General features: G+C 47.7%; 1 protein-coding gene across 1 annotated transcript; it reads left to right on the plus strand.

The window, feature by feature from the left end:
• Positions 1 to 5333: 5333 nt before the first annotated feature.
• Positions 5334 to 24509, plus strand: LOC144949312 (atrial natriuretic peptide receptor 3-like). The gene is made up of 7 exons (XM_078879266.1): positions 5334 to 5491; positions 8047 to 8219; positions 10685 to 10832; positions 11474 to 11568; positions 15615 to 15714; positions 16187 to 16274; positions 17575 to 24509. The coding sequence occupies exons 1-7, from the start codon at positions 5410 to 5412 to the stop codon at positions 17684 to 17686; spliced, it is 798 nt and encodes a 265-aa protein (XP_078735392.1). The 5' UTR covers positions 5334 to 5409; the 3' UTR covers positions 17687 to 24509.

Raw genomic sequence — 24509 nt, forward strand, 5'->3', positions numbered from 1 at the left:
CCTCCTGGATAATTTTCAATGTAATTCCTATATATATACACACGTGCATGCCACGTGTGTGCCACGTGCGGTCAATACGCTTTGCAGAGCAAGATAACAATGGAAGGGCGAGCGTAAGTAACGATGTGCTCGGCACACCAATTAGTTAATTCGCGTGCTAATGAATTAATCGATAGGTATTCCAATTAAACGAAAGCAAATTGAGACACCGGGTCTCTTCCAAGCGGAGAGCTGGATTCACTATTACTCTTACAATCTAATGCAAAAAGGGCTGGTTTCGCCTTTCTGGGGACTCATCAGCAGAGACAACACAGGGTAAACACACACACTGATTGTTTTCCAGACGTCCATTGGTACGCGATCGCCCTCTCTCACTCTCTCCGACACGCAACGATGGTCAGGTTTTTTGTTTTTGTTGACAGTCAAAGTTTGTTGGCACTGACGACCCATGGGGTAGAAAGAGGAGCAGCACCTACCAATAACATCTGCTAAAGCGGCACCCATTTGTTTGGCAAGCCTTGCACTGCTGATGCGCCACAAGTAGGGAGAAACCAGTCCAGAGTGCGCACGTTTAAACGCATCATGTTGGCTAAGATCAGCCTGGGAAGGTCACTAGGACCTCAACTGCGGAGATGTTGGGACGAAATCATCTCGCGTGCAGATGATCGGTAGATCATGAATCACATCGCAGGATCGCGAGAGATGGTGGAGGCTTGGGGAGGCCTGCATCCAACAGTGGATTGACTGTGGATGATGAGTGATTTAATTTTAATACAAATTATATGGTGACGCTGCTGCTGCGTCGGCAGCGGTGCACAATTAACAACAACAAAACAACTCAACAAATTCGTCAACAACACTGTGTGGCCTTCAAATATATAGTCGTCGACGTTTCGGGCAACGGCCCTTCATCATAGCACAAGGACGTGGTGAAAGACATAAGGAACATCGTCAGAAGTGAGAGGAGCAACTATTGTAGCATTTATTCTTCGAAAGTAAGCGCTATGAAGAAGGGTCATTTCCTGAAACGTCGTCTAATAAAGATTTTTTTTTCGATTACGACCACACATAGTGTTGTTGACGAATGTATCGGGGGCTTTGTTGTTGTTGTTTAACTCTAAACGCTCGCACGCATTTCACTCCAGAGCTGCGTGAAGTTCCCTACGACATCTAAAGTGAACGAAGTCCGTGAGTTTTTATCATCTCTCTGACTGCAGGGATTCATCTTCTTGGTTCTTTCGGTAAAGTTACGTAGAAGTCACGTCTTCTACGTGACTTTACCGAAAGAACCAAGAAGATCTCTCTCTTTGTTTTTTTTTGCGTGTGTCTCACACGACTTGTTAGACATCCTTCAATTTAGATTTTCTCTTATCGATTGTCAAAAGTAGTGGATTTCAATATATCTATGTATTTTAACGACCGGATCGAGAGGAGCCCGTTGAGGTGGTTCGGGCACCTGGTAAGGGACAATGCTGCCCGCTCGACTCCCTCCTCGACCTCGAGCGGGCAGCAACAGCAGCAGCGACGACGTCCCACGGGGCGAAGACCCCCGGGGCCGGCCCGGGACCCGCCGCTGGCGAGACGACGTCGCTTGGCTGGCCTGGGGACTCCCCAAGAAGCGATGGAGTAGTGTATAGTGTAGTGTATAGTGTAGTGTATAGTGTAGTGTGTAGTGTATAGTAGTGTAGTGTATAGTGTAGTGTATCGTAGTGTAGTGTATCGTAGTGGAGTATATTGTAGTGTAGTGTATGATAGTGTATAGTGTAGTGTATAGTAGTGGAGTGTATTGTAGTGTAGCGTATAGTGTAGTGTATCTTAGTGGAGAATATTGTAGTGTAGTGTATAATAGTGTATAGTAATGTATAGAGTAGTGTATAGTGTAGTGTATAGTAGTGTATAGTAGTGTAGTAGTGTATTGTAGTGGAGTATAGTGTAGTGTATAGTAGTATAGTGTATAGTTGTGTAGTAATGGTTTGTAGTGTATAGTAGTGTAGTAATGTATAGTGGTGTAGTGTATAGTAATATAATGTATAGTACTGTAGTGTATAGTAACTATTGTAGTGTATATTGTAGTGTATAGTGTAGTGTGAAGTAGTGTACAGTGTAGTAGTAGTGTGTAGTAGTGTATAGTGTAGTGTATAGTGTAGTAGTAGTGTGTAGTAGTGTATAGTGTATGGTAACGTAGAGCGAGAGTCTGGACCGCGACCCTCACCAGGACAAGCGGACTGAGAAACGAACGAATGTAAACATCCGTTAATTATCTGTAGATAACCACCATTACCCACCAAAACACTACTTTGGCAAATTCTCAAAAGGGAACTGAAGCTTCCGATAACAATCTCATAACGTTTCAAACGCCCCCCTATTTCTATAACACGTTTTTAGTTTCTTCAAACACAGGTTAAACAATGTATCGGTTTAATTTTCGATTTAAAGCTTTCGTGACTGCAGGGATTCATCTTCTTGGTTCTTTCTGTAAAGTCACGTCGGCTGCTTGCGTTGTGGCCGAAACGTCGTGAGAATTTTTTTTATTATGTTTTATTTTTATTATTTTATTATTTCTCTTCTACGTGACTTTACCGAAAGAACCAAGAAGATTGTATCGGTTTGTTAAATTGTTGTGGAGAATTAAAACTATTAATGCCATCGTAATTGTAATACTACATCACCATGCTGGTCAGTCCGGGTTCGTGATGCAAAGGTGCCCAGCCAGGGCCAACACAGATTCACCACTCGCCGCTGATTTTTAGCCGTGGCCGGGACTCCAACTCGGACTAACGGGTTCAGACCACAGTGCGCTAACCATAGCGCCACCACTCCCCGCCTACCCACCCACCCCTCACAGTGCAAGCTGCATTGCCCCGTACGTAGCAGCTGCTTGTTAAATGTTGCTGGCTAATTTGGAAGGTGGATCATCCGGTTCAAATCACTATTGAGATCCGATACGGCTACCCGTTGATGGTTAGGGCCGGTTTGGCCCCTTGTAAGTGGTGGAAATTGCGACTTTCTCACGCGAACTGAGCCGGCGTCCGATCGAACTACTTATTTTGTTGAGTCTACGTTGGCCATGTGCTGTGATGAAGGGCGGCCACTGCTCGAAACGTCGCCTATTTTTTGTATGTGCTTGTTTTATACTCTTTTGTTCTTTCGGCAAAGTCACGTAGGTAAAAAATAAAATCCGTGCTTTATTTTATTTTAAATTTCTACCTACGTGACTTTACCGAAAGAACCAAAGAGTATGGATTCCTGCAGTCACGAAAACTTCAAATTAATATACGCCTTTTTTTACCCCTTTTAATCCCACAGTGTTATTCACGAATGCGTTGACTGATATCGTCTTAATAGCTGCACCGTCACACGTTACAATGCACAAGTGAGCAATGTTTACGCACGTGGATGCACATAGAAGTCGTCTATATTAGCCATATTATTGCATTTAACTTGTAGTATAATAAAATAATTATTTTATTATGTTTAATTTTTATTATTTTATTATTTCCACTCTACGTGACTTTACTGAAAGAACCAAGAAGATGAATCCCTGCAGTCACGAAAGCTTTAAATCGAAATTTCATCGCAAAGATTTATCGAACTTTGATAACCAAATGCTGCATGAGGCGGTCAAGGGGGTGGGTGGGGGGGCAGTATTTGACCATACTTCACCATGCTGGTCAGTGTGGGCTGGTGAGGCGAGGCGGTGTGTGGGGGGCCAGCTCAGATTTCACTCGACCCGCCACTGACGTTCGCCGTGGCCAAGAATCGAACTCGAGTATCGGGAGTACGCAACGGAGTGTGCTAACCACTGCCCCACCGCTCCCCCACTGCAACACGTGACTACATACAGCACGAAGGCTTACGCATGCGTTTACATCGCAATGCAGTGAAATGTACAAGAATTACAAGATTAAGTTTATCTTAAAAAATATATAAACTGTCGACTTCATACGTGATAATAACGCGTTTCTTATTTACAGATATGTGGACTGGTATATCCGTGCTTAGAACAAGAACACGTTTGTGGAATCAAAGTGTTAATTAAGCACTGCTTTTGGGGTAGAATGGCCGCACAGCGGTGATCGGGCTGGGCGATTAACCCGGCGACCCGAGTTCGATTCCCGGCCACGACTACCACCATTGATGAGCGATTTAAGAACGGGTTGTGCCAACGTCAGAGCAGATGGTGGGACACTGCGCGAAAGGCAGAGATCTGTGGGTCTCGGTGTGAGTCTGTGGGTCTCTGTACGAGTCTAAACGCCCCTGTATGATTCTATAGATCTCTGTGTCAGTGTAGGTGAAAGCAGATAGTGGTGGAATACTGCGCGAACAGCAGATCTTGGAGGTTTCTGCGTCTCTGCTGCAGAGCAGCAGCAGGAACTGCCAGATTGTAGAATTTGTTGGTGACACAGAGGTGTATAGTCGTGGTGGTGGTGGTGGTTGTGGTCGTTGTGGTAGCATCAGCGATGTCCACGATGGCATCTCCTTGATCTTCGGCGAATTTAGGTGACAGGTGAGAAGCCAGGTGGTGATGGGCAGTTTCCAAAGGATCATTCGTTGCTTGAGCCTGCGGTGAGATGCGTTGAGAAACGGAAGTTTACGCGGCTCAGACGAAACAAGGGTAGTTCGCGATTGTAAGCGAAAAGGAAACAAGTAATATTTAAAAATACTTTTTTAAAAACACGCTTTAATTACATGTACCGTACGAGTAATGGCAGAACTTCATGACTCGAGGAAGTGGCCCCGAGGCTTGCCATAACATATTAAAAAAAATGTTTAAAAACAAATAATTTTTATTTTTAATGATATAATATAGTCTTGTCATCAGTATGACATAAGTATACCAAGTTTGCAGTCGATACCACATTGGGAAGTGGCTTAAAACTGAGTTACAAGATTTGATGATACGACAACAACAACGACGACAACAACAACAACAACTGACAGAGTGAGTTAAATAAAAGCGTGTAAAAAAGATCAACATGGTTGTGTATTTGCAAAGACGCAGGGCCGATTCAGATTTCACTCGCCGCCACTGATGCTTGGCCATCGCCGGGAATCGAACTCGGGATCCAGTTGTTCGTAACTGCGACACCAACTGACTTTCTTGAGCCTCCATTCGCAGGGGGTATCGGCCGTGTAAATCCCAAGCGTGCGTGTGTGTAGGTCGACTCGGTCTCAAATTAGTGCCTGGTGTGGTGAGTAAACATCGCCACTGGGGAGACAAAGGCGTGGTGCTGGACCACCCACCCACTCGTGTGCCATGCCGGCCTTCATCGGTGCTACTCACTAACAGCACTTGGCCCAACAATCTGGTAAGGCTATACGGGGGACCTTTATCTTTGTCCCGTGTGTGTGTGCCGTGTGCGTGCAGTGGTCGTGATATGCGCGAGCGGCGATACGGTCCGCAACATCATGCTGGAGGCCCAGCGCAAGGGGATGACGAACGGTGACTTTGTCTTCTTCAATATCGAGCTCTTCAACAGCACCATCTACGGTGAGGGAAATGGAGGGGGGCTGGGGGCTGAAGCGGGGTGTGGGGGTGGCTGGGGGGGAGAGCCCAACCGGCTTGTCTGTCAAGATGACAGCGCCACTCTTAATGCTGTCATCTTGACATTCAGAGCATCCTGAGACTCCCCGCTGTGCGCTTTCGCAGCCCAATTCCTGTGGGGTTTTTTTTTCATTTTTTGCGATAGCCGTTATCACCAGCACTTGGACACACACACATATACAACTAGGGGTTGTTCGGGGGTGCCTGTGGTGCCCCTCACAACCATTTACGCCCTTCCGTCAGGAAAGTCACAAAAAAATTGCACACGAACGACGCATTCACGCAAGCACCCGATGCTCCGTTTTGAAGTTTGAAAATGAAACATCTCTGAATTGTATTTTTCGATTTAAAGCTTTCGTGACTGCAGGGATTCATCTTCTTGGTTCTTTCGGTAGTCACGTAGAAGGGAAGTAATAAAATAATAAAAAGTAAACATAATAAAATAAAATAATTCTCACGACGTTTCGGCTACAACGCAAGCAGCCGTCTTCAGGTGAAGAATGAAGAATGAGGCATTCTTCACCTGAAGACGGCTGCTTGCGTTGTAGCCGAAACGTCGTGAGAATTATTTTATTTTATTATGTTTTATTTTTATTATTTTATTACTTCCCTTCTACGTGACTTTACCGAAAGAACCAAGAAGATCTCTGAATTGTATTATGTTTTGAATTAGATAAAAAAAATTCTTCATTAAACGCTTATATCATTTTACATCTGGAAGACTTCATTGAAAAAGGACATTTCGCGTGAATTTTCTCTCGACGTTAAGTAGATGGCCTTGCCAGGGGTTCGGTTCGATGCGGACTTTCAACCGTTTGGGATTACGGGATCGAGATAAGGCGACACAGAGCTGCTGGCTGTGCGAGAAAACCGCCGTCTGCAGATCGATCCCAACGTAATCGAATGTCTGTTCCTGCGCCTCCGTCGTTCATGCAGGGGGCGAGTAGGTTTGCAGCGCCCCCTGCATTTAAACGACGGAGAGTGCTGCGTTCATCAAAGGTAGATTAAAGTTGTGCGCTTATATAAGAGTGTGCGCGTCATTTGCTCCGTGTTTTCTCTCGCTGACTTCCATCGGCTGACACCTCTGCTTCTGGCCATGCCCAAGAGAAACGTTAAATCCCTTTATTTGCCAGATGCGTGCGCAAAGGCCTGTCGATCGTGGAGCTGTGCAAAGTTTTCTTGAATCGGGGGGGAGGTTGGGTGGGGGGTTGGAGAGATAATGAGGCTTATTGCTCCGTGGTTGTCTCCGCTGTGCTCGCCGTCAGCCCACGCCGTTCAAAATCAAATTAAAACCACGGCGTCTGTACTCTGCCGACAAGTAGGCACACTCCTCCGGGCTCCACGGGGTTGAGGGGGCCACAAAAAATCCACCTCGGGTTGTTTTTCTTTTTATCCCGGTCGTTGCCAGCTTGCCGGGTTTGCGATGCACGCCGAAGCCGGGTTAGATTTATTGCCGTAAAATTTTCCGCGCGATGATGAAGCCACTTCGTTGAGCTTCTCATTCGATGACCGCCCAAGGTCGCTTCTGAAAAATAAGCCAATGGCTCAGTGGGCTTTACCTGGTGAGATTTAAAAAAAAAATTGTTTAGTTTTACAAATATAGATTTTTTTTTTAGGGATTTGATTACCTTGCCTAAACTTTGCACTCCTATCGTGTTTTGTTTTTTGCGATGCTCGTTGTTGCCACGTTCTGACCCCGTGCCCCCTACTGGGCATCTTTGAAAAAGTGCTTTATAGCTCATCGGATTCTGATTGTGCTAACGGCAGTGCCTTCTGCGTGAGCACTTTCCCCATCGCGGAGTTCATGAAAGCTTCCCAGGAGCACTGCTCTTGTGTGAGCCCCTGACCCTGCATTATATTTGCATCATGTAGCCTTGACATTGCAATTGCCAATTAATCCACCTGCACCCAATTACCAAAGTCTGGAAAATCTGAAAAGGGGCTTTAGGGTTTTATTGCTTCATAGAATTATAGCCATGAGCCGTGACTGCCCAATAACCGTGTGTCAGAGTGTATGTGTGTGTAGGGGGAGCGGTATTACAGTGGTTAGCGCACTGTGTTTCTAACCCGGCGATTCGGGTTCGATTCCTGCTCGAAGCCAACATCGGTTCTGGACCTCCCTTAGGTCAATTCAGCTTCAACTGAGTACCTGGGCTCAGTGTGTAAACATCAGCACTGGGGGAGACAAAGGCGGCTGGGCGTGGTCCTGGCCACACTGCCCTCTTCTTAATAGGTGCTCACGAACAGCACTTTCCCCAAACCGCTTGTTAAAGGAAGGCGGTCTTTATCTTTGTGTCAAATCTACACAAATGTGGCGGGGAGCAGCGGTCAGCGCACGGGCACGCTAGACTCCCCGGCAACCCGGGTTCAATTCTCCCCGGGTGTCACGGCTAACACCGCCGGTTCGCGAGCTCTGCCGACGCCATGGGTCTGGGTAAGAGAGAGAGAGAAGCAGAGAGAGAGACAGAGAGAGGAGACGCTATCCTCGCTGCGTTTCTCAGGCAACGGGAACTGGCTGAGGGACGACGGGCGCAACGACGAAGCGCGGAGGGCGTTCCGTGCCCTCAAAACGGTGACGCTGCTCCGCTCGGTGCGGCCCGAGTTTGAGGAGTTCACCGTCGCGATGAGGCAGCGCTCGCTGGCGCAGCATGGCTTCGACTACGGCAACGATCAGGTGCGGAATCGACGGCGGCGTCGTCGTCGTCATCGCCCGTCCGGTCGCCACCAACAGTGTAGTGCAGTGGTTCTTAACCTTCACTGGCAGCCTTTGTCGCACCGCTTTGGTTCTGAATCGGTAAACATGTTCATTATTTCGACTTAAAACTTTCGTGACTGCAGGAATTCATATGCTTTGGTTTCTTTTTCGGTAAAGTCACGTAGATAGAAAAAAAAATAAAGTGAATAAAAATAATAAAAATAAAATAAACCATTTAAAGCTTTCGTGACTGCAGGGATTCGTCTTCTTGGTTCTTTCGGTAAAGTCACGTGGAAGGGAAATAATAAAATAATAAAAATTAAACAATAAAATACAATTCTCACGACGTTTCGGCCACAACGCAAGCAAATCACCCAGACACATACAAATACAACACTAAACCATCCGCAGCCTACCAGGCAAAGCCCACTAAGGTGCCGTGTTTTCCCGGTTGTGTCGTCCAGAAAAACATTCTCATTCGTTTCGCGAACTCGTTGTTTGTGACTTTTGTTCCGCAATTTTTTTTTTTATCATGAGCCCAACTTTGCAGTCTTGTGTTTATTAAGCTCCGCGATAATTTCCCGTCATTAAATTTTCATCGGTCGTTATCGTGACTCTTTATCGGCGAATCTGATGCGGTTCGTGACTTCCCCATCTAGGTTCATGCCTTTTTTTTATATCCCCGATCGGATGTTCACCAAACGTCTTCTAACTAACCTTGCCTTGCGTAACTCTGGCGAGAGCGCGGCACGTCTGCCTGAGTGGCGTCTGAAATGTATTTGGCTCACTCTCTGCAACAACAACAAAATCTCAGCGTAACAATTCCATCCTTACAAAAGGCTTTTCATCATTTCTAAATATGTTTTATTTTGCTCACGGATTGGACGAATCCATTAATTTCCACTTAATCGAATGCATTTTCATACCTTACAAACAGATGCCCATAATGGTGCATGATATTTCGTGAATTTCTTTCTTTCCAATAATTCGGTGTATCCTCACGGTCGTTTGGCCTCTGCAATTTTCGTTTATTCTGTTCGCAGCGATCTTTTGTTTGGGGGGGGGGGACCAATATCTCTTTGTAGGATACAAAGCCTAATGAGTCTCTCACGGTCGTACTCGCCTCCTTTTGCGAACACGAGAACGATTGTGGCATCGCTCCACGCTTGCGTCGTTCCGTTTTTTCCGTGTAAGCGTTTGGCGAATGGCACCGGCCGAGTTCGCTCCGGCAAACCCTGTCCCCGCTTCTTGGAACGGTAATTCCGCCTAGTTTTTTCGAACCGTTCCCTTGTTTCAGACCAATGAGGTGTTTACTCCTTCCAAGGGTGACGTCTGATACTTCCTCTTCTTCATCTGAACAACAACAAAAACCAGTGGGATTCCTGGGTTACAATAAAAAATAAAATGAATACAGAGATCTGCACAATTGATGTGTTTTGTCTCTAACCTGCTCTCGATCTACTTGACGCCCTAAGGGCGACTACCATTTGCGAATGACCGATCATCAACCTGCACATTTCTGCTATCGTGCTCTGCCAATTTTTGCGACGATATATTCCGCCGTTTATTGTTTTGTGATTTATTTTTTAGTCAGCTCGCTTGCTTTATTTTCTCATTCTTTACCCAAATAATTATCTCACAGCACTTGCCCAAACAGTATGTTAAAGGTTAATACAGTACACAGGGGATATTTGTCTTTGTGAGACTCTGCGGGGAGAGGTTTGTGCCCTGGCTGGCACTCTGCAATACAGACCCGGCGACCCAAGTGACTGATATTAAAGGGTATCTCGTGACCTTGTGTGTTTTAAGTTCCCGTGCGTGTGCGTCACCGCATGTCTGCGTGTACATGTGTGTGTGGTGCTCGCTAACAGCACTTTCCCCAACAGTCTGTTAAGGCTATACGGGGGATCTTTATCTTGTGCGTCGTAGGGAGCGGTACTGGTGGTGGTCGCATCCCGCTCACCGCTAACACCGGTGACGATTATCTGAACTGGTCCTAGGCCTCGCCTAGATGGCCGGGCGTGATGCTGGCCACCCACCCCCATGCATACCGTGCCGGCCTTCATAGGTTCTACTCGCTAACAGCACTTGCCCCGACAGTCTGCCAAGGCTACATGGTGGGGGGTTCATAATCAACGTTTTTGGGTTTAGATCGCGTTATTTATAAATGTGTCGTAACCCTCCACCACCCGACACGGCCAATCAGTAAAAAAGTGTCACGTTGACAAAAGACAAATAGTTCACTGCTTTAGCCCACCGGTGTGTTGAAGCGTGAAACCACAACATTTACAATTTGAGTACGACGTTTCGCTGGTAATTGCATCCAGCGATCTAAACCCAAAAACGTTGATTATGAATAATATTGGTCGCGAAAGCCTACGTGTTAAACTGATGGTGGGGGATGTTTGTCTTTGTTTTGTGCGTGTGTCCGCGTGTGCGCTCAGGTGAACATGTTCGTCGAAGGCTTCCACGACGCCATGGTCCTCTACGTCCTGGCCCTGCGCGACGCGTTGAGCAGCGCGGGCAACCAGCAGGCGGAACAACCCTCGGGTCTCGAGGTCACGCGCCTCATGTGGAACCGCACTTTCCAAGGTCGTTATACATTTGTTACTTTTTTTTTTATCGCTCGTTGCCGTCCCGGGGCGGCGACGCGGCCCGGCGGTTTCGCGCGTTCGCCCGACCCTCGAAGCATCCGGTGGGCCGCCCCGGTTAATACCGCGGTTTTTGTGGCGCGCGTCGGGATCGTGAACACCGCTCGCCGCCTGCTACGCAGTGGACATTCAAGATCCCGCGAGGTCGTTGGCTTCAGAGATCATCTGATGCCTCCAGTCTAAGTAAAGAATCTGATTCGGTGGCGAGACAGCGAGGGCTGCACCTTTGACCTTTTTTTAACCTTTAACACCAGGTGGCGAGACAGCGAGGGCTGCACCTTTGACCTTTTTTAACCTTTAACACCAGGTGGCGAGACAGCGAGGGCTGCACCTTTGACCTTTTTGACCTTTTACACCAGGTGCTACTGCAGACGATACCCGGCTGTGTGTACGTATGTACGTTGAACTTCTTTCGCACCGTACGAAGCCAACCGCGCTAATCGAAGGTGCCGGGAGAGGGGGGGGGAGGACAACTAACGGCTGTGACGTGCAGTGCCTTCGCGACGGTCTTGCCCTTTATATGAACGTTGCGAATGCCTAAATGTGCGGTAACTCACGGAGGATTCGATTCGATTGCTGCAGGCATCGCCGGGCCCGTGTCCATAGATGACAACGGGGACAGGGAAGGCGACTTCTCCGTGCTGGGTATGACGGATGGAGACACTGGAAAGCAAGAGGTATTTAAAACTATTAAACACATTTTTTTTTATCTGACCAGGTAAGGCCCACTGAGCTCTTAGCTTATTTTTCAGAAGCAGCTTAATCGCGTGGAAATGTTTAGCAGCCAAATGCTCCAAACGCGTGACGTTGATTCTAAATGTGAATTGGGAAAAACCGGAGGACCCGGAGAAAAATCCACGAGACCACGGGGAGAACACGCAAATTACAAACATACAGGAGACGTCAGGGTCGGAATGGAACCCACGACCTACTGCGTACCACGTGAGGGAGATAACATCTCCTAGCCACCACGACGTTTCTTATCCTGCTGCCGAGCGGTACTAATTCAGGCCGCCACGATGTAATTGTTCCACGATACGACGCTTGTCACATTTTATTTTATTATGCCATCGTTTCGCTGTACTTTCAGTGTTGTATATACAGTACAAACACAGACGACTTTAAAAGTACTTCGGCCGATGTTCGCTCGACACAAGCCTGCCACGAGCCATCTCATCGGCATGACATCACAAAATCCCGAACGCTCACAATGGCCACGCCGCCAAATTTCCTCCGTGAAAGAAAAAAAAAACCCATTTCAGACGCGTCACTTATATTTTAGGCAACGGCCATTTATTTAACGACTTTTGAACAATCGTGTTCGTTTTTTGGTATGAACTGACGGGAAAGGAATAAACCGCAGCGGCGACGAATCGCGATGCGGTCATTTTGCGATAAAACGCAAACGATACAATTGTCCCCCCGCAGACGTTTCGGCGCAGAGGGTGTTTATCGCGGGGTCATCGCCACGCGTCACGGTGACCCCGCTGCAGATTCCACCCCCCGCCCGCACGCCCGGGCGCTCGCACGGCGGGCGCTAACGCGGCTGCCACATTTGCAAGTTAATTGGCGGCATTACGGCGGGAGCCTTCAAGTGCCGGGGACAGCTGAAAGCCAATTATTGTGTTTTATTAAGTGCCACGCCGCGGAAGGCGATGTGCTGTGACATCATTTGTGGGATTTCAACGTCGAATCTGCGTGGAAGGGGGGGGGGGGGCTGGGGAAGGTGTGGAGAGGTGCGGGAAGGTTTGTGCCCCCCCCCTTAATGCTGTGCTCCCCCCCCAACGCTATGCCCCGCCCCTCTTAATGCTGTGCCCTCTACCTAACGCTGTACCCCAACCCCCGTAATGCTGTCCCCCCACCCCCCCAACGCTGGGCCCCACCCTCCCCCTTAACGCTTTGCCCCCCCCGCCAATGCTGTGCCCCCCCTTGAACGCTGCGCCCCCCGCCCCCCCTTTGAAGCATCATGGTCCGTGCTCTGCACAAGTGGTGTCTCCACGCTCTCTCTCGTGGTCTCGCCCTACCGAGCGGGGACAGCTCTAACAATGGGGGGGGGGGGGGGCGTGGAGGGGTGGGGGACCGGGGGGGGAGGGTTATGTAAACGTTTGTCTCTTTCCCAGTACACTATATTGTCATGGTAATGATAATAATAATTCATAGACCAGGATTTGACTACTTCAATGGGGGGCAACGGCAAAACGTCGGCCCGCAAGACCCACAGTGTTAATCACCCTTAAAACGTGGCCACGCGCGTTGCCCTCGCATCAATCCACTGCTTGGATGAGGGCCTCCCCCCCCTCCGCTCCGCTCCGCTCCCCCCGCGCCGTGCGGGGTTGTTCGAGCATTCTTCAAGCACGCCGCCGCCGCCGCTCACAAGCGACGGTGACGACCGTGGAATCGGCCGCCGCTTCCTCGCCACGTCTGCTGCCCACAGAAACCTCGTGGCGCTGGGCTCAGCGTGCAGGCTCCTCCAACCAGGGCTGAACGATTAATTGATTTCAAATCGATTAATCGCAATTTGAAACAATGCGGTTTGCAAATCGCAAAGGCTGCGATTTTTTGCGATTTGAAAAGTCCTGTTCCGCTACTTTCTTATTGGAAATGTTTTATTTTGTATGATTACAACTTTATTTATTTAACTTAACATTTGTTCTATGTTTGATTGTTCTATTTAAATTAAAACATGTTAATAAATACATGTTGGAAGCAATTCATATCTTTTGAGTTCTCATCCTTGTATTAGAGTATAAAGAGCAGTTCATATTTTGATGGTATCATGTTGCAATGCTCCATCACACTTTTTTAAATCTATTACACAGTGAATATTGAACTGAAGCTTGCCTTAAAAAAATGTAATCACATATCAAATCGCAATTATATATTTTCCCTAAATCGTTCAGCCCTACCTCCAACGCCTGTGCTTGGCTTTTGGGGGATGTGGCGACATTCGCGAGGTCGGGCTCATCGCAGGCGGAGTCTCCGGGAACGAGTCCGCGAGACTCGGTGCCACCTCGAATCTTTAAACGCGCTTTTGGGATTATTTTGATTGTTTTGCTGCGATTAATGGTCCAAATGACGGGCCACTTCGTTGAGCTATCATTTGTGGTGGCCAGGTCGCTTCTGAATAATAAGTTGATACCTCAGTGGGCTATGCCTTGTATAGGATGGGAGTGGTTTAGTTTTATTTGTATTTGTTTTTCGTACTTTGCACTACCATCGTGTCTTTGTATTCTTTGTTGTTGTAACGTTCTTAGCCCGCGCTCCGACTGGACATCGGTGAAAAGAGTTTCATAGCTCATCGGATTCCTCCCATTGTAAATACATATTCCGATTCTGATTAAGGTAAACGAATCTTAAGACAGTAGTAAGAATAATAACAATAATAATAAAAGTGAGACGAAATGACCCGGCGGATACACATCACGTCCAGCAAACAACCTGAAGCCCTGGCAGGTGAGGGGCCCGTTGCGATAGTGCTTCTCAACTAGTGGGGAGACGCAGACCCCCCCCCCCACTGGGAGTACACGTGGCAACGTCCCAGGGGGGAAGGGGGGCAAGTGAGGTGACTTATAAATGCGTGAAACGATAGCGTGCGCGAGAGTCAATTGGTGAAGAGTCGCGTATGAATCTGCCGATATGAAATAACTACGATAAAAATGTTGAGTCTACGTGGCAACCTGTAACGACGTAGAAGACCTTTCTAAACTCATTGGTCGTAAAAAAAAAGTGGTTTCCAAGAGTAACCAGCGAGCGCGAACACATTACAGCGCGCATTGCGGAGCGTCCGTTGAATTTGTGTTCATTCGCTTGCAGTTACTCGCCGGTTAGGATACCTCACAACATGGACCATTGCTTCAAGTATTGATGTCCATTATTCGAACATTTATTTCTCAGAACTACATTGGGTCAGGCGCAATGGTGGGGGGGGGAGGCGGGTGTGTACTCGGTTGAAACACAGTAGCCCAAAAAAAAAAATTGAGAATAACCACTGCACTACAGCAACACTCCTGCAGCGAGGTCGACAATGTTGACAAAGCGTTTGCGATGATTAATCTCAACGTCGTCGTCGCTGTGCGGGCGAAACGGGTGACGAGGCGTGTGACAACGCACGGCCGCCAACACTCCCCCAGGGGAAGCCAACGGGTCCCAACGCTGCTCGGCTTCTGAAATAAAGTCAACTATAAACTAATTTATCTTTTTACTTCACCAGGCAATGCTCCACTGAGCTATGCGGCTCCTTTTTTTCAGAAGCGACCTGGCCACGTGTGATAGCTCAATGACGTGGACTCATGATCACGTGGTCTGTTGTGGGCTTTGTCAAATGGAGAATAGCAGCAGCCAAATACTCTAAATGCCCGTCGATTCTAAATGTGTGACGGGGAAAAAACGGGAGTAACCGGATAAAAATCCACACGACCACGGGGAGACAGACACGCACCACTTCAAATATACAGCAGGCGTCCGGATCGCGATCGAACCCACGACCTCCTGCACACCAAGCGAGGTAGCTAACATCTCGCCACCAAGCGGTTTGGTTGTCGGAGCTGGGCCCTCTTACAGGGATCAAACCGCCCAGCGGGTGACAAGCATCTCGCGCGCCGCTCGATCCATCGATCCCACCTCCTCGTCTCGCTGAGCTCCCGTCGGTGCGAATCATGGTCACATCCCCCCCCTACCCCCCGCCTTGCCAAAAACTCAGAGCCCTGTAACCCTTGCCTTCCAGGTCATCACCAACTACTACGGAGCCCGGCGGGCGTTCGAAAACACGGCCGCGATGGAGCTGTCCTGGCCCGGTGGATCTCCTCCGCCCAACACCCCGCTATGTGCGTTGTGCAACCGTGAGCATCGACACTCTGCGCTCGCCACCGCAGCGTCATTTCTCGACGACGTCTGTCAAATCCTGGGCGTCTGTGAGAAGGGCGCTTTGTAGTTCATCGGATTTTGTATAACGAGCGCCGCACACGTATCTACCGCCAGTTCCTAGTGCGGTTTCGAAACGCATCTAAACTGAACCGTCGGTCCCTGTGTTTTGGCTGTCTCTGTGTTGTCCAGGTCTCTTGCCTGTTTGTCCACCTGTTCGTCTGTCTGTGTGTCTGTCCAATCATCTGTCTCTGTCTGTCTGTCTATCCGTCTACCCGTCCATTTTCCCATCTGTCCATCTCTGAGGCTGTCTGTCCATTATTCTGTCTGTGTGTCCATCCATCAGTCTTGCCTGTCTGCTTGTTAATTTGAAAGGCCGATTTATTGTTTTTATTTCCCCCCCCCTCCCATCCGCTGTCGTCAAATGCTTTGCAGACGTCGTCAGGAGCTCGGCCGTGTCCGGAGTCGTGATCGGAGGCTTCGTGCTGTGCGCCGCGGTTCTCATCGCAGCCTATGTCGTCAGGTGAGATGTCCGGTCACGCTTCCTCCTGTGCGGGGGTCACGCGTTCGTCCCGGCGGCCGGAGTCCACGGTGCGTCGGTGTCACCGATCACGCGCCCGCGACCTCGATTTTTTGCACGGAGCCCTAAAGAAAAACTTCTGGTGAACGCAAACCAGAATGGTGTAGGGCGAAATAATGTTGCTGTGGATGAGTCTTCGCTTGGAGAACCTTAGTCACTGGGAAGATTCCACACGTGTGTACATACGTATGTTGAACGTCTTTCGTGCCGTACGTAGTCAACAGCGCTGATGATGATGATGATGGTTATTTATTGATATAGGAAAGCCACGCTGAGTCCAAGAACTATTTTTAAGGCGGTTCCTGCTACATTAAGTTTCAGCCAGACTTGAAACCCATAATGAATAAATATTGTTATATTCTTTGAATTTTTCGGTAAAGTCACGTAGATAGAAAAAATAAAATAAATGAAAAAATATTACATAACATTATTTGTTATTTATAATATTTTATTTACTTTTATTTTTTCTATCTACGTGACTTTACCTAAAGATCCAAAGAATACGAATTCCTGCAGTCACGAAAGTTTTAAGTAAAAATGTAACAAATATTTTGATTCTGATTAAGAGTTATTTTTGCCCCTTTGTATCGCGGTCACAGGGTCGTCGCCTGCCCGCGCGTGTGTGTGTGTGTCTGTGTGTGTGTCTGTGTGCGTGTCTGTGTGTGTGTCTGTGTGCGTGTCTGTATGCGTGTATGGGGAGCAGTAGTGAAGCGGTTAGCACTGCTACGAACCTGGGGACCCGGGTTCGATTCCCGATCACGGCCAACACCAGTGACAATTATCTGAACCGGTCCTGGGTCTCCCCTAGGTCGACTCAGCCTCAAATGAATACCTGGTGCGGTGTGCAAACATCACTACTGGGGAGACAAAGGCGGTCGGGGCTGGTGTTGGCCACCCACCCCCTTGTGTGCTGTGCCGGCCTTCGTAGGTGCTACTCGCTAACAGCACTTGCCCCTACAATCTGTCAAGGCTATATGGAGGATACTTACTCTTTGGTTTTTTCGGTAAAGTCACAGCAAGAAGCAATTGCTTCAGCAATTGTTTCTTGCTGTGGTTGTCCCACCTGATGATGGACGCTTGTGTTGCGCCCGAAACGTCGTGACTAAATTTATTTGATTGTATACCGACGTGACTTTACCGAAAGAACCAAAGAGTATGGATCCCTGCAGTCACGAAAACTTCAAATCGAGATTATACGGAGGATCTTTTGTGTTTTGTGCGCGTGTGTGCTGTGTGGGGGCAGGCGGAGGTATACGGTGGTGGTGATGAGGCGCTCTCGGCTGCACGGGGAGGACCTGGAGAAGCACAGTCGCTTGCGGGAAGATTCCGTCCGCTCGCATTTCTCCGAGGCGTGAGGTTTCGGGAGATGAAAAACCGCCCCTCCCAAAAAAAAACGAGGTTTATTATTTAGAGCCCAAGAGCGTTTGTGCCCGCATGAAATATCGGCGCGCGTCTTCCCTTCTCTGTGTGAAAACAACAACAAAACGATGGAGTTCCATTCGCATGGTGAAGGTGCAGCCTCTTGCAATCGCTTTGCTCACACGGCTGTGGCCTTCCGTTAGGGGAGCCCCTCGAGATCCCACTTTTGTGTAGGGCGCTAAACAACGAGGTCTGTTGTGGGCTTTGTAAAATGGAGAATTTTCAAAAGAAATGTATTCTAACATCGGCAGCTTTGTTTGAGATGTAAATGCGATGTGTAGGTCTGAAAAAATTTTTCTTTTAAAGTGAAAGAGATTATCTTTAATTATGAGTTGTTTTATCGCTAAATTGAAAGGGCATTACAAAATTCAGTTTTTGGTCTTTATTTACACCCCAACGGTATTCCTGCCGAGATATCGGGCATCGTGTTCGCTCGGCGAAGATTCCATCCGGAAACCGGGCAGAGCAGCGTGGACCCCCCCTCTTGTCTCACAATTTCACAGAACACTTCAAAGAGGGGCCTCCTTTTCATCTTTACGCTAAAAAAAATGGGTGCACTCTTTCCTCACACTCTACTATGAGATTGGCCCTCGTTTGTCCCATGGCAGTCGAAACTGTCGTTAATTCTCAGAAATGGAAATTGTCCAAATTAAGTTGCAAAACCAAATATAATACTTGGGCATTCTTCCGCATTAATTGGTAACCGGGTGGAAACCATCAATTTGTTTCACTTGAAATCGTAGTTTTAGTCGCGGATGTTTGAAACCCAAATTTCACCTCAACTAAAACTAAACTATTTTTATTTTACCATGTAAGGCCCACTGAGCTATATAGCTCTTTTCCATAAGCGACCTTGCCACAAGTGATAGCTCAATGAAGTGGCTTATCATGTGGAAATGTATAGCAGTAGCCTAATACTCCACGTGCATGTTTTTAAATGTGGAGAGAAAAACCGGAGGACCCGGGGAAAAAATCCACGCAACCACGGGGAGAGAGAGATGCAAACTCCAAATATACAGCAGCAGGCGTCAGGTTCGGTATCAAACCCACGACCTCCTGTACACCAGGCGAGGTAGTTAACATCTTCTAGCCACCGTGATGATGATGAGAGAGACACGCAAACTCCAAATATACAGCAGCAGGCATCAGGTTCGGGATCGAACCCACGACCTCCTATATACCAGACGAGGTAATTAACAAATTACCACCAAGGTGCCAGTATATCAGTGCTCTGACCTCCGAGCCATCCGGCCACCTCTTGGAATCGCTACTGATTCACAGGGCATTCTTTAGGCAGGAAAACAATGACAGAAGGCTTTTGAGACATCAAATTCCGTTTGAGTGTCGTAAATTAAACCTTTAAACGACGCAAAATAAAATGACGAGTGATGTCAAAACTCGTGGCTAGACAACAACAACAACATGACGATGAATTAAATGCAAAATGTAAACATTATTCTTCTTGGTTCTTTCGGTAAAGTCGCGTAGAATGGAAATAATAAAATAATACAAATAAAACATAATAAAATTATTCTCACGTCGAGAAGACAGAGTCGACAGACCTGTTCTCCACCTGAGGACGGCTGCTTGCGTTGTGGCCGAAACGTCGTGAGAATTATTTTATTATGTTTTATTTGTATTATTTTATTATTTCCATTCTACGTGACTTTACCGAAATAACCAAGAAGATGAATCCCTGCAGTCACGAAAGCTTTAAATCGATATTGTATTATGTTTTATTTGTCTTATTTTATTATTTCCATTCTACGTGACTTTACCGAAAGAACCAAGAAGATGAATCCCTGCAGTCACGAAAGCTTTAAATCGAAATGCAAACATTATTATTGTGATTTCTTTCCAGGGGATGTCTCGATCAGTACACGGTGCATTGTCCAGCGACTTCGATGCCCGCCCTTCGCGCGGCATGCTCACCGACAGTTCTGAAACACGCCCGTTGCCTACTTTTGAATTACTTTTCGAAGGTTCGCCTCCAAACGTCTTCAAAGGCGGTCATTCTGAAGGCTGGCAAAACGAGCGCCCGCATCTCCCCGCACGCTTAGAGAGATCCCCACCCGCCTTGGCCAGCGGACCGAGTGGCAGCGCGCGTTGTCCTGACAACGCGCGGCATTGGATTATTATTATTATTTGTGCATTAGAACGACAAAAAAATTCGTTTTAATTACATGCAGGATCATTCGTTGGCATTTCCGCAGGATGATTAAACGGTGGGGGGGGGGGGGAGGGGGTTCTTCTGTGGCAGCAGGCAACTAGTGGCATTTTCTAGGGGATAATTGTACCGGAAGTCCGTGGTGGGGGGGGGGGCAGATAATGCTGTGAGGCGTTAAGCACATCCCATCACTACTCCAGGGGGGCAGGTGATTAAACAGGAAAAGGGACAAAGGCAAAGGTCCCCAGTATAGCCTACTACTACTGCCATAGGCTGTTGGGACAAGTGTCGTTAGTTGGCACTGTGTGATCTTGGCTCTGAAACAGATTGTCGGTTACAACCAGGGTGGCAATTGCTATCAATTATTTTCTTGGCATATGTCACCTCTAGATCACAATTATGTATGTTAGCAAGGTCATTGCAGTAGTTTTTTTTAGGATCAACATTTTTTTTTACGTGTACCTTAGTACGCATGACAGAGAATATCGTTTTGTTGGGAAAACAGTCTCGCTTGCGATGTGAAACTTCTAACATAAAATATTCTAACGGGTCTTTCGTTAAAGCCACGTAGTGAGAAAATAAAAAAAAAGTATCACGGCGTTTTATTATTTTTCTATCTACGTGGCTTTTCCGAAAGACCCATAGAATATGTATCCCTGCAGTCACGAAAGCTTTGAGTCAAGGTCTAACTTAAAATTTTAATAAATGCGAAGCGTGACTATAAAACCGACGCGGTGTGTGTGTGTGTGTGTATGCTAAAAATGTCCGTCCACGGTGGACACTTGTCCGGTGGAGGGACACCGATCGAATGTTGCCACCCCAGGCGGTAGCGACCACAACGCTCCTAGGTTCGCTGGCCACGACGAAGCAAAGGAGGCAAGCGCAGCTCCGGGCATTGGTGGTCACGTGGTGGCAACGAAACATATCGCACGGGGCGGGGGGGGACACTTAAACGCGGGCAAAAGTAACAAATGAAATGTAGGCGAGAAGCGTCTTTGAAAACAACGTTAGTTTCCTATGAATTTTGTTGTTGTTGTTGTTGCGAATTCCAGCGCAGAATCACAACGAAATAAAACACGACGGCCAGGGGGGGGGGCAGGGGTGACCGGGAGTGAACGGCAAATTTTCGCGCGTGTCGCGACACAAAATCGTGGAAACTCCCGAGGAGTGTTTGGTGTTTGACCGCCGTTCGTGTCATGCCGGTGGGAGCGGGGGGAGGGAGGAAAACGAGAGAGAGAGAGAAAAAATCGAACTTGTTAAATACAAACTCATCCGGCAAGGTGGCGGTGGCTGGGCAGTTGAGAGTTAGCGGGCGCTCAGTCGGTGTCTGGTTTAGTGGGGGGGGGGGGGGTTGACTCAGCCCATCATCCCTCTGGTTGGGGGGGGGGTCGATAAAATGATTACCACTTTGTGCGGAAGTCAAAAGTGGTTGCCCAATGGAGGATGTGAAATGATCACGGCAGGACCTCGGGGCTGTGAACCAGCAGACGAGAACAGAATCGCTGCTCATTTCCTTTGGTCGATACCAAGACAAGTGCTATTAGCGAGCACCCAGTGAAGGTCAATACTATAACATTGTCACACCCAGACTCGCTCGGGCGAGCATCCATGTTCTAGATTTGAAGCTTTCGTGACTGCAAGGATTCACACTCTTAGGTTTTTTTCGGTAAAGTCACGTAGGTAAAAAATAAAATGAAAATTAATAAAAGTAATAATAGAAATAAAATAAAATAATAAATCACGACGTTTCGGAGGGGGCGGGGCGGTTGACTCAGCCCATCATCCCTCTGGTTGGGGGGGGGGGGGCTCCGAAACGTCGTGATTTATTATTTTACTTTATTTCTATTATTACTTTTATTAATTTTTTTTTTACCTACGTGACTTTACCGAAAAAATAACTAAGAGTATGGGCATCCATGTGCCAAGGCAAACGGGGAGAGCCGTGCGCGGCGCATTGCAGTTGTGTGTTCATCGTGTCGTTGCCCGTGGACTGTTGACTCTTTGTACATAGAACCCCCCTTTGTAAGTAGGAGCAGTCCGTGGGTGGTATTTTACCGTGGGTTATTTAACATGACATAATATATATTTTGAACCATGTGGTTGTTGATAAGTGATCCGAAGTAGCGCAGTCTTTCTGTGAGCAGCCTCTTGAGTAATTGTGTGCGTGTTCGGTTACACGATCTGAAATGCTGGTTTTTACCGTGCGAGCCACGGATGGATTCTGGGGCATGTGGTGAGGGATTCGAGGGCCCGAATGGGGGGATTGAAGGGCCCAGGGGGAGGGATTCAAGTCCTAGCTTCTTGCCAAGGGTCAATGATCGCGCTCGCTCCACTCCACCTCTCACATTTGGTGCATTTGCGCGCTAGCCTCTGGAGAAAAACAATTCCAAGATAAGATTTACTTAACTTGTTGCAAAGAAACGCAGAAAAAAAATCCAAGAGTTTTTTTTGCTAACTGCTTTGGGGGGTTTTCGCGATTTTTTCCATACGGCTCGGCATGATGCAGTCTCTGGGTTGTATGTGCGCGGAGTGTTGTTCGCCACGTTGTCAAACGTTTCGTTACGAGTGTTTGCGAGTTTTCTTCATTTCACGAAATTAAATAGGAGCTGGAGCTCTCCCGGTGGCACGTGGAGTCAAACGTTAGACATCGTGCCGAACAACACGCGATAACAACCCGAAAAACATAGCATTGCCATGTGGTTTTTCTTTGGTATGAATGTTGAACTTCTCTCGCACCGTACGTAGCCAACCGTGCCAATCGGAGGTGCGGTGAAACGACGACAAACTAAACACAAAAGCAGTTTAAAAAAAATAAGTTTTCAATCTGGACGATTTAAAAGTACACAGCTTCAGTGGTTTCCTAATACCGGAAGGGGAAGAGCGTTCCAGACGGCCGCAGAAGCGCGTCTGAAAGTGGCGCTCGATGACTGTGACGGTTTTTGTTCGACGGATAGCCCAAAAAGAACGCTGATGTTGCTGCGAGGATGACCGCAGTGCATGTGACGATGGTGGTTCATGCTTCTTGGTGTAGCGGTTAGCACGCTGCGCTATGAACCTGGCGACCCGAGTTCGATTCCCGCTCACGGCCAACACCCAGTGACGATTATCTGAACCGGTCCTGGGCCTCCCCTAGGTCGACTCGGCCTCAAATGAGTACCCGGTGCGGTGTGTAAACATCGGCACTGGGGAGACAAAGGCGGTCCGGCGTGGTGCTGGCCACCCACCCCCTCGTGTACCTTTTCGGCCATCATAGGTGTTCACTAACAGCACTTGCCCCTACAGTCTGTTACAGCCTATACGGGGAGTATTTGTTTATCTTTGTCATACTCCTTGACGAGATCAGGGAGTGGGAGTCCCCGGGACCGCTGAGCGCCTTGCAGCGAGGAATCGAGACGCAAGGTCACACGCGGCTTTCAAAGCGCGGTGTTGCCAAACCACTGTGGCCCACTGCTCCCTCCGACAACCCGCAAGTCCCCGATACGTCGGAGTGGGCCCTGGGTTGTTTGTTTGTTTGTTTTGTAATTACACGCCACCTTTTCGAGATCGTCGTCCGTTGTGAACGCGTTTTCGTTCGTTTAGTTTGACCGGTTCTCGTAGAAAATTGACCGCGCGGAGGAAACGCGAAAGGAGGTGGAAAAAAAATTAACCCGTAAAAACAAAGTTTTTCACTATAAATCCTTTATATGCGTGGCGGCTAGAGTCCTCTCGTCCTCTGGCTTGAGATGGCTGCCACCTATGGGTCAGATGATTGCCTGCCACCATTAAGCAATTGGTAATTAAATATTATTTATTTTTTCCTAAAAAGTGTAATATTTTGGAAAAAAATTTTCACGAAAATAAATTGTCACGCACAACGAGTCTGTGTGCAAAATGTCAGCTCGATTGGATCACGGGAAGTGGGTTAAAAAACGACCGAAAGATTTGCACGGTCGCAAGCACGCAAGCAAGCAAGCAAGTGAACTTAATATAAAGGATTTAAAAAAAATTAACCCGTAAAAACTAAGTTTTTCACTCTAAATCCTTTATATGCGTGGCGACTAGAGTCTTCTCGTCCTCTGGCTTGAGATGGCTGCCACCTATGGGTCAGATGATTGTCTGCCAGCATTAAGCAATTGGTAATTAAATATTTTAAAAAAATTTCCCTAACAGTGTAACATTTTGGAAAAAAAATTTCACGAAAATAAATTGTCACGCACAACGAGTCTGTGTGCAAAATGTCAGCTCGATTGGATCACGGGAAGTGGGTTAAAAAACGACCGAAAGATTTGCACGGTCGCATGCGCGCAAGCAAGCAAGTTAACTTAATATTAAGGATTTTAAAAAAGAATCACTGCCGCGTGTTGTTCACCACGCCGCTCAGTGGCGTGCATCGTTTGCCGAATTGTGCGCCGTCGACTGCGAGAGGTTAGGTGCTGCACTGTGCGTCGAACTTATTTCGCAGCCGTATGTAGCCAACCGCGCCGATCGGAGGCGGGGATATAAACCGGCGGTCTGTGTGTGCGGTGGTGCCATACGTTGCGTTGCGCGTGCGTGTCGCGGCTGTTATGTATTGTCTTTGCTGCTCTCAAGTAAACATTGCTTCCATTACTGTT

Source organism: Lampetra fluviatilis, chromosome 53, assembly GCF_964198595.1.
Source record: "Lampetra fluviatilis chromosome 53, kcLamFluv1.1, whole genome shotgun sequence".
Classification (NCBI taxonomy): Eukaryota; Metazoa; Chordata; class Hyperoartia; order Petromyzontiformes; family Petromyzontidae; genus Lampetra; species Lampetra fluviatilis.

Coding starts and splice junctions, on each gene's coding strand:
- LOC144949312 (XM_078879266.1), top strand. CDS start 5,410: ATGCTGGAGGCCCAGCGCAAGGGGATGACGAACGGTGACTTTGTCTTC. Junction 5,492..8,046: donor CTTCAACAGCACCATCTACG/GTGAGGGAAATG, acceptor TGCGTTTCTCAG/GCAACGGGAACTGGCTGAGG. Junction 8,220..10,684: donor TCGACTACGGCAACGATCAG/GTGCGGAATCGA, acceptor GTGTGCGCTCAG/GTGAACATGTTCGTCGAAGG.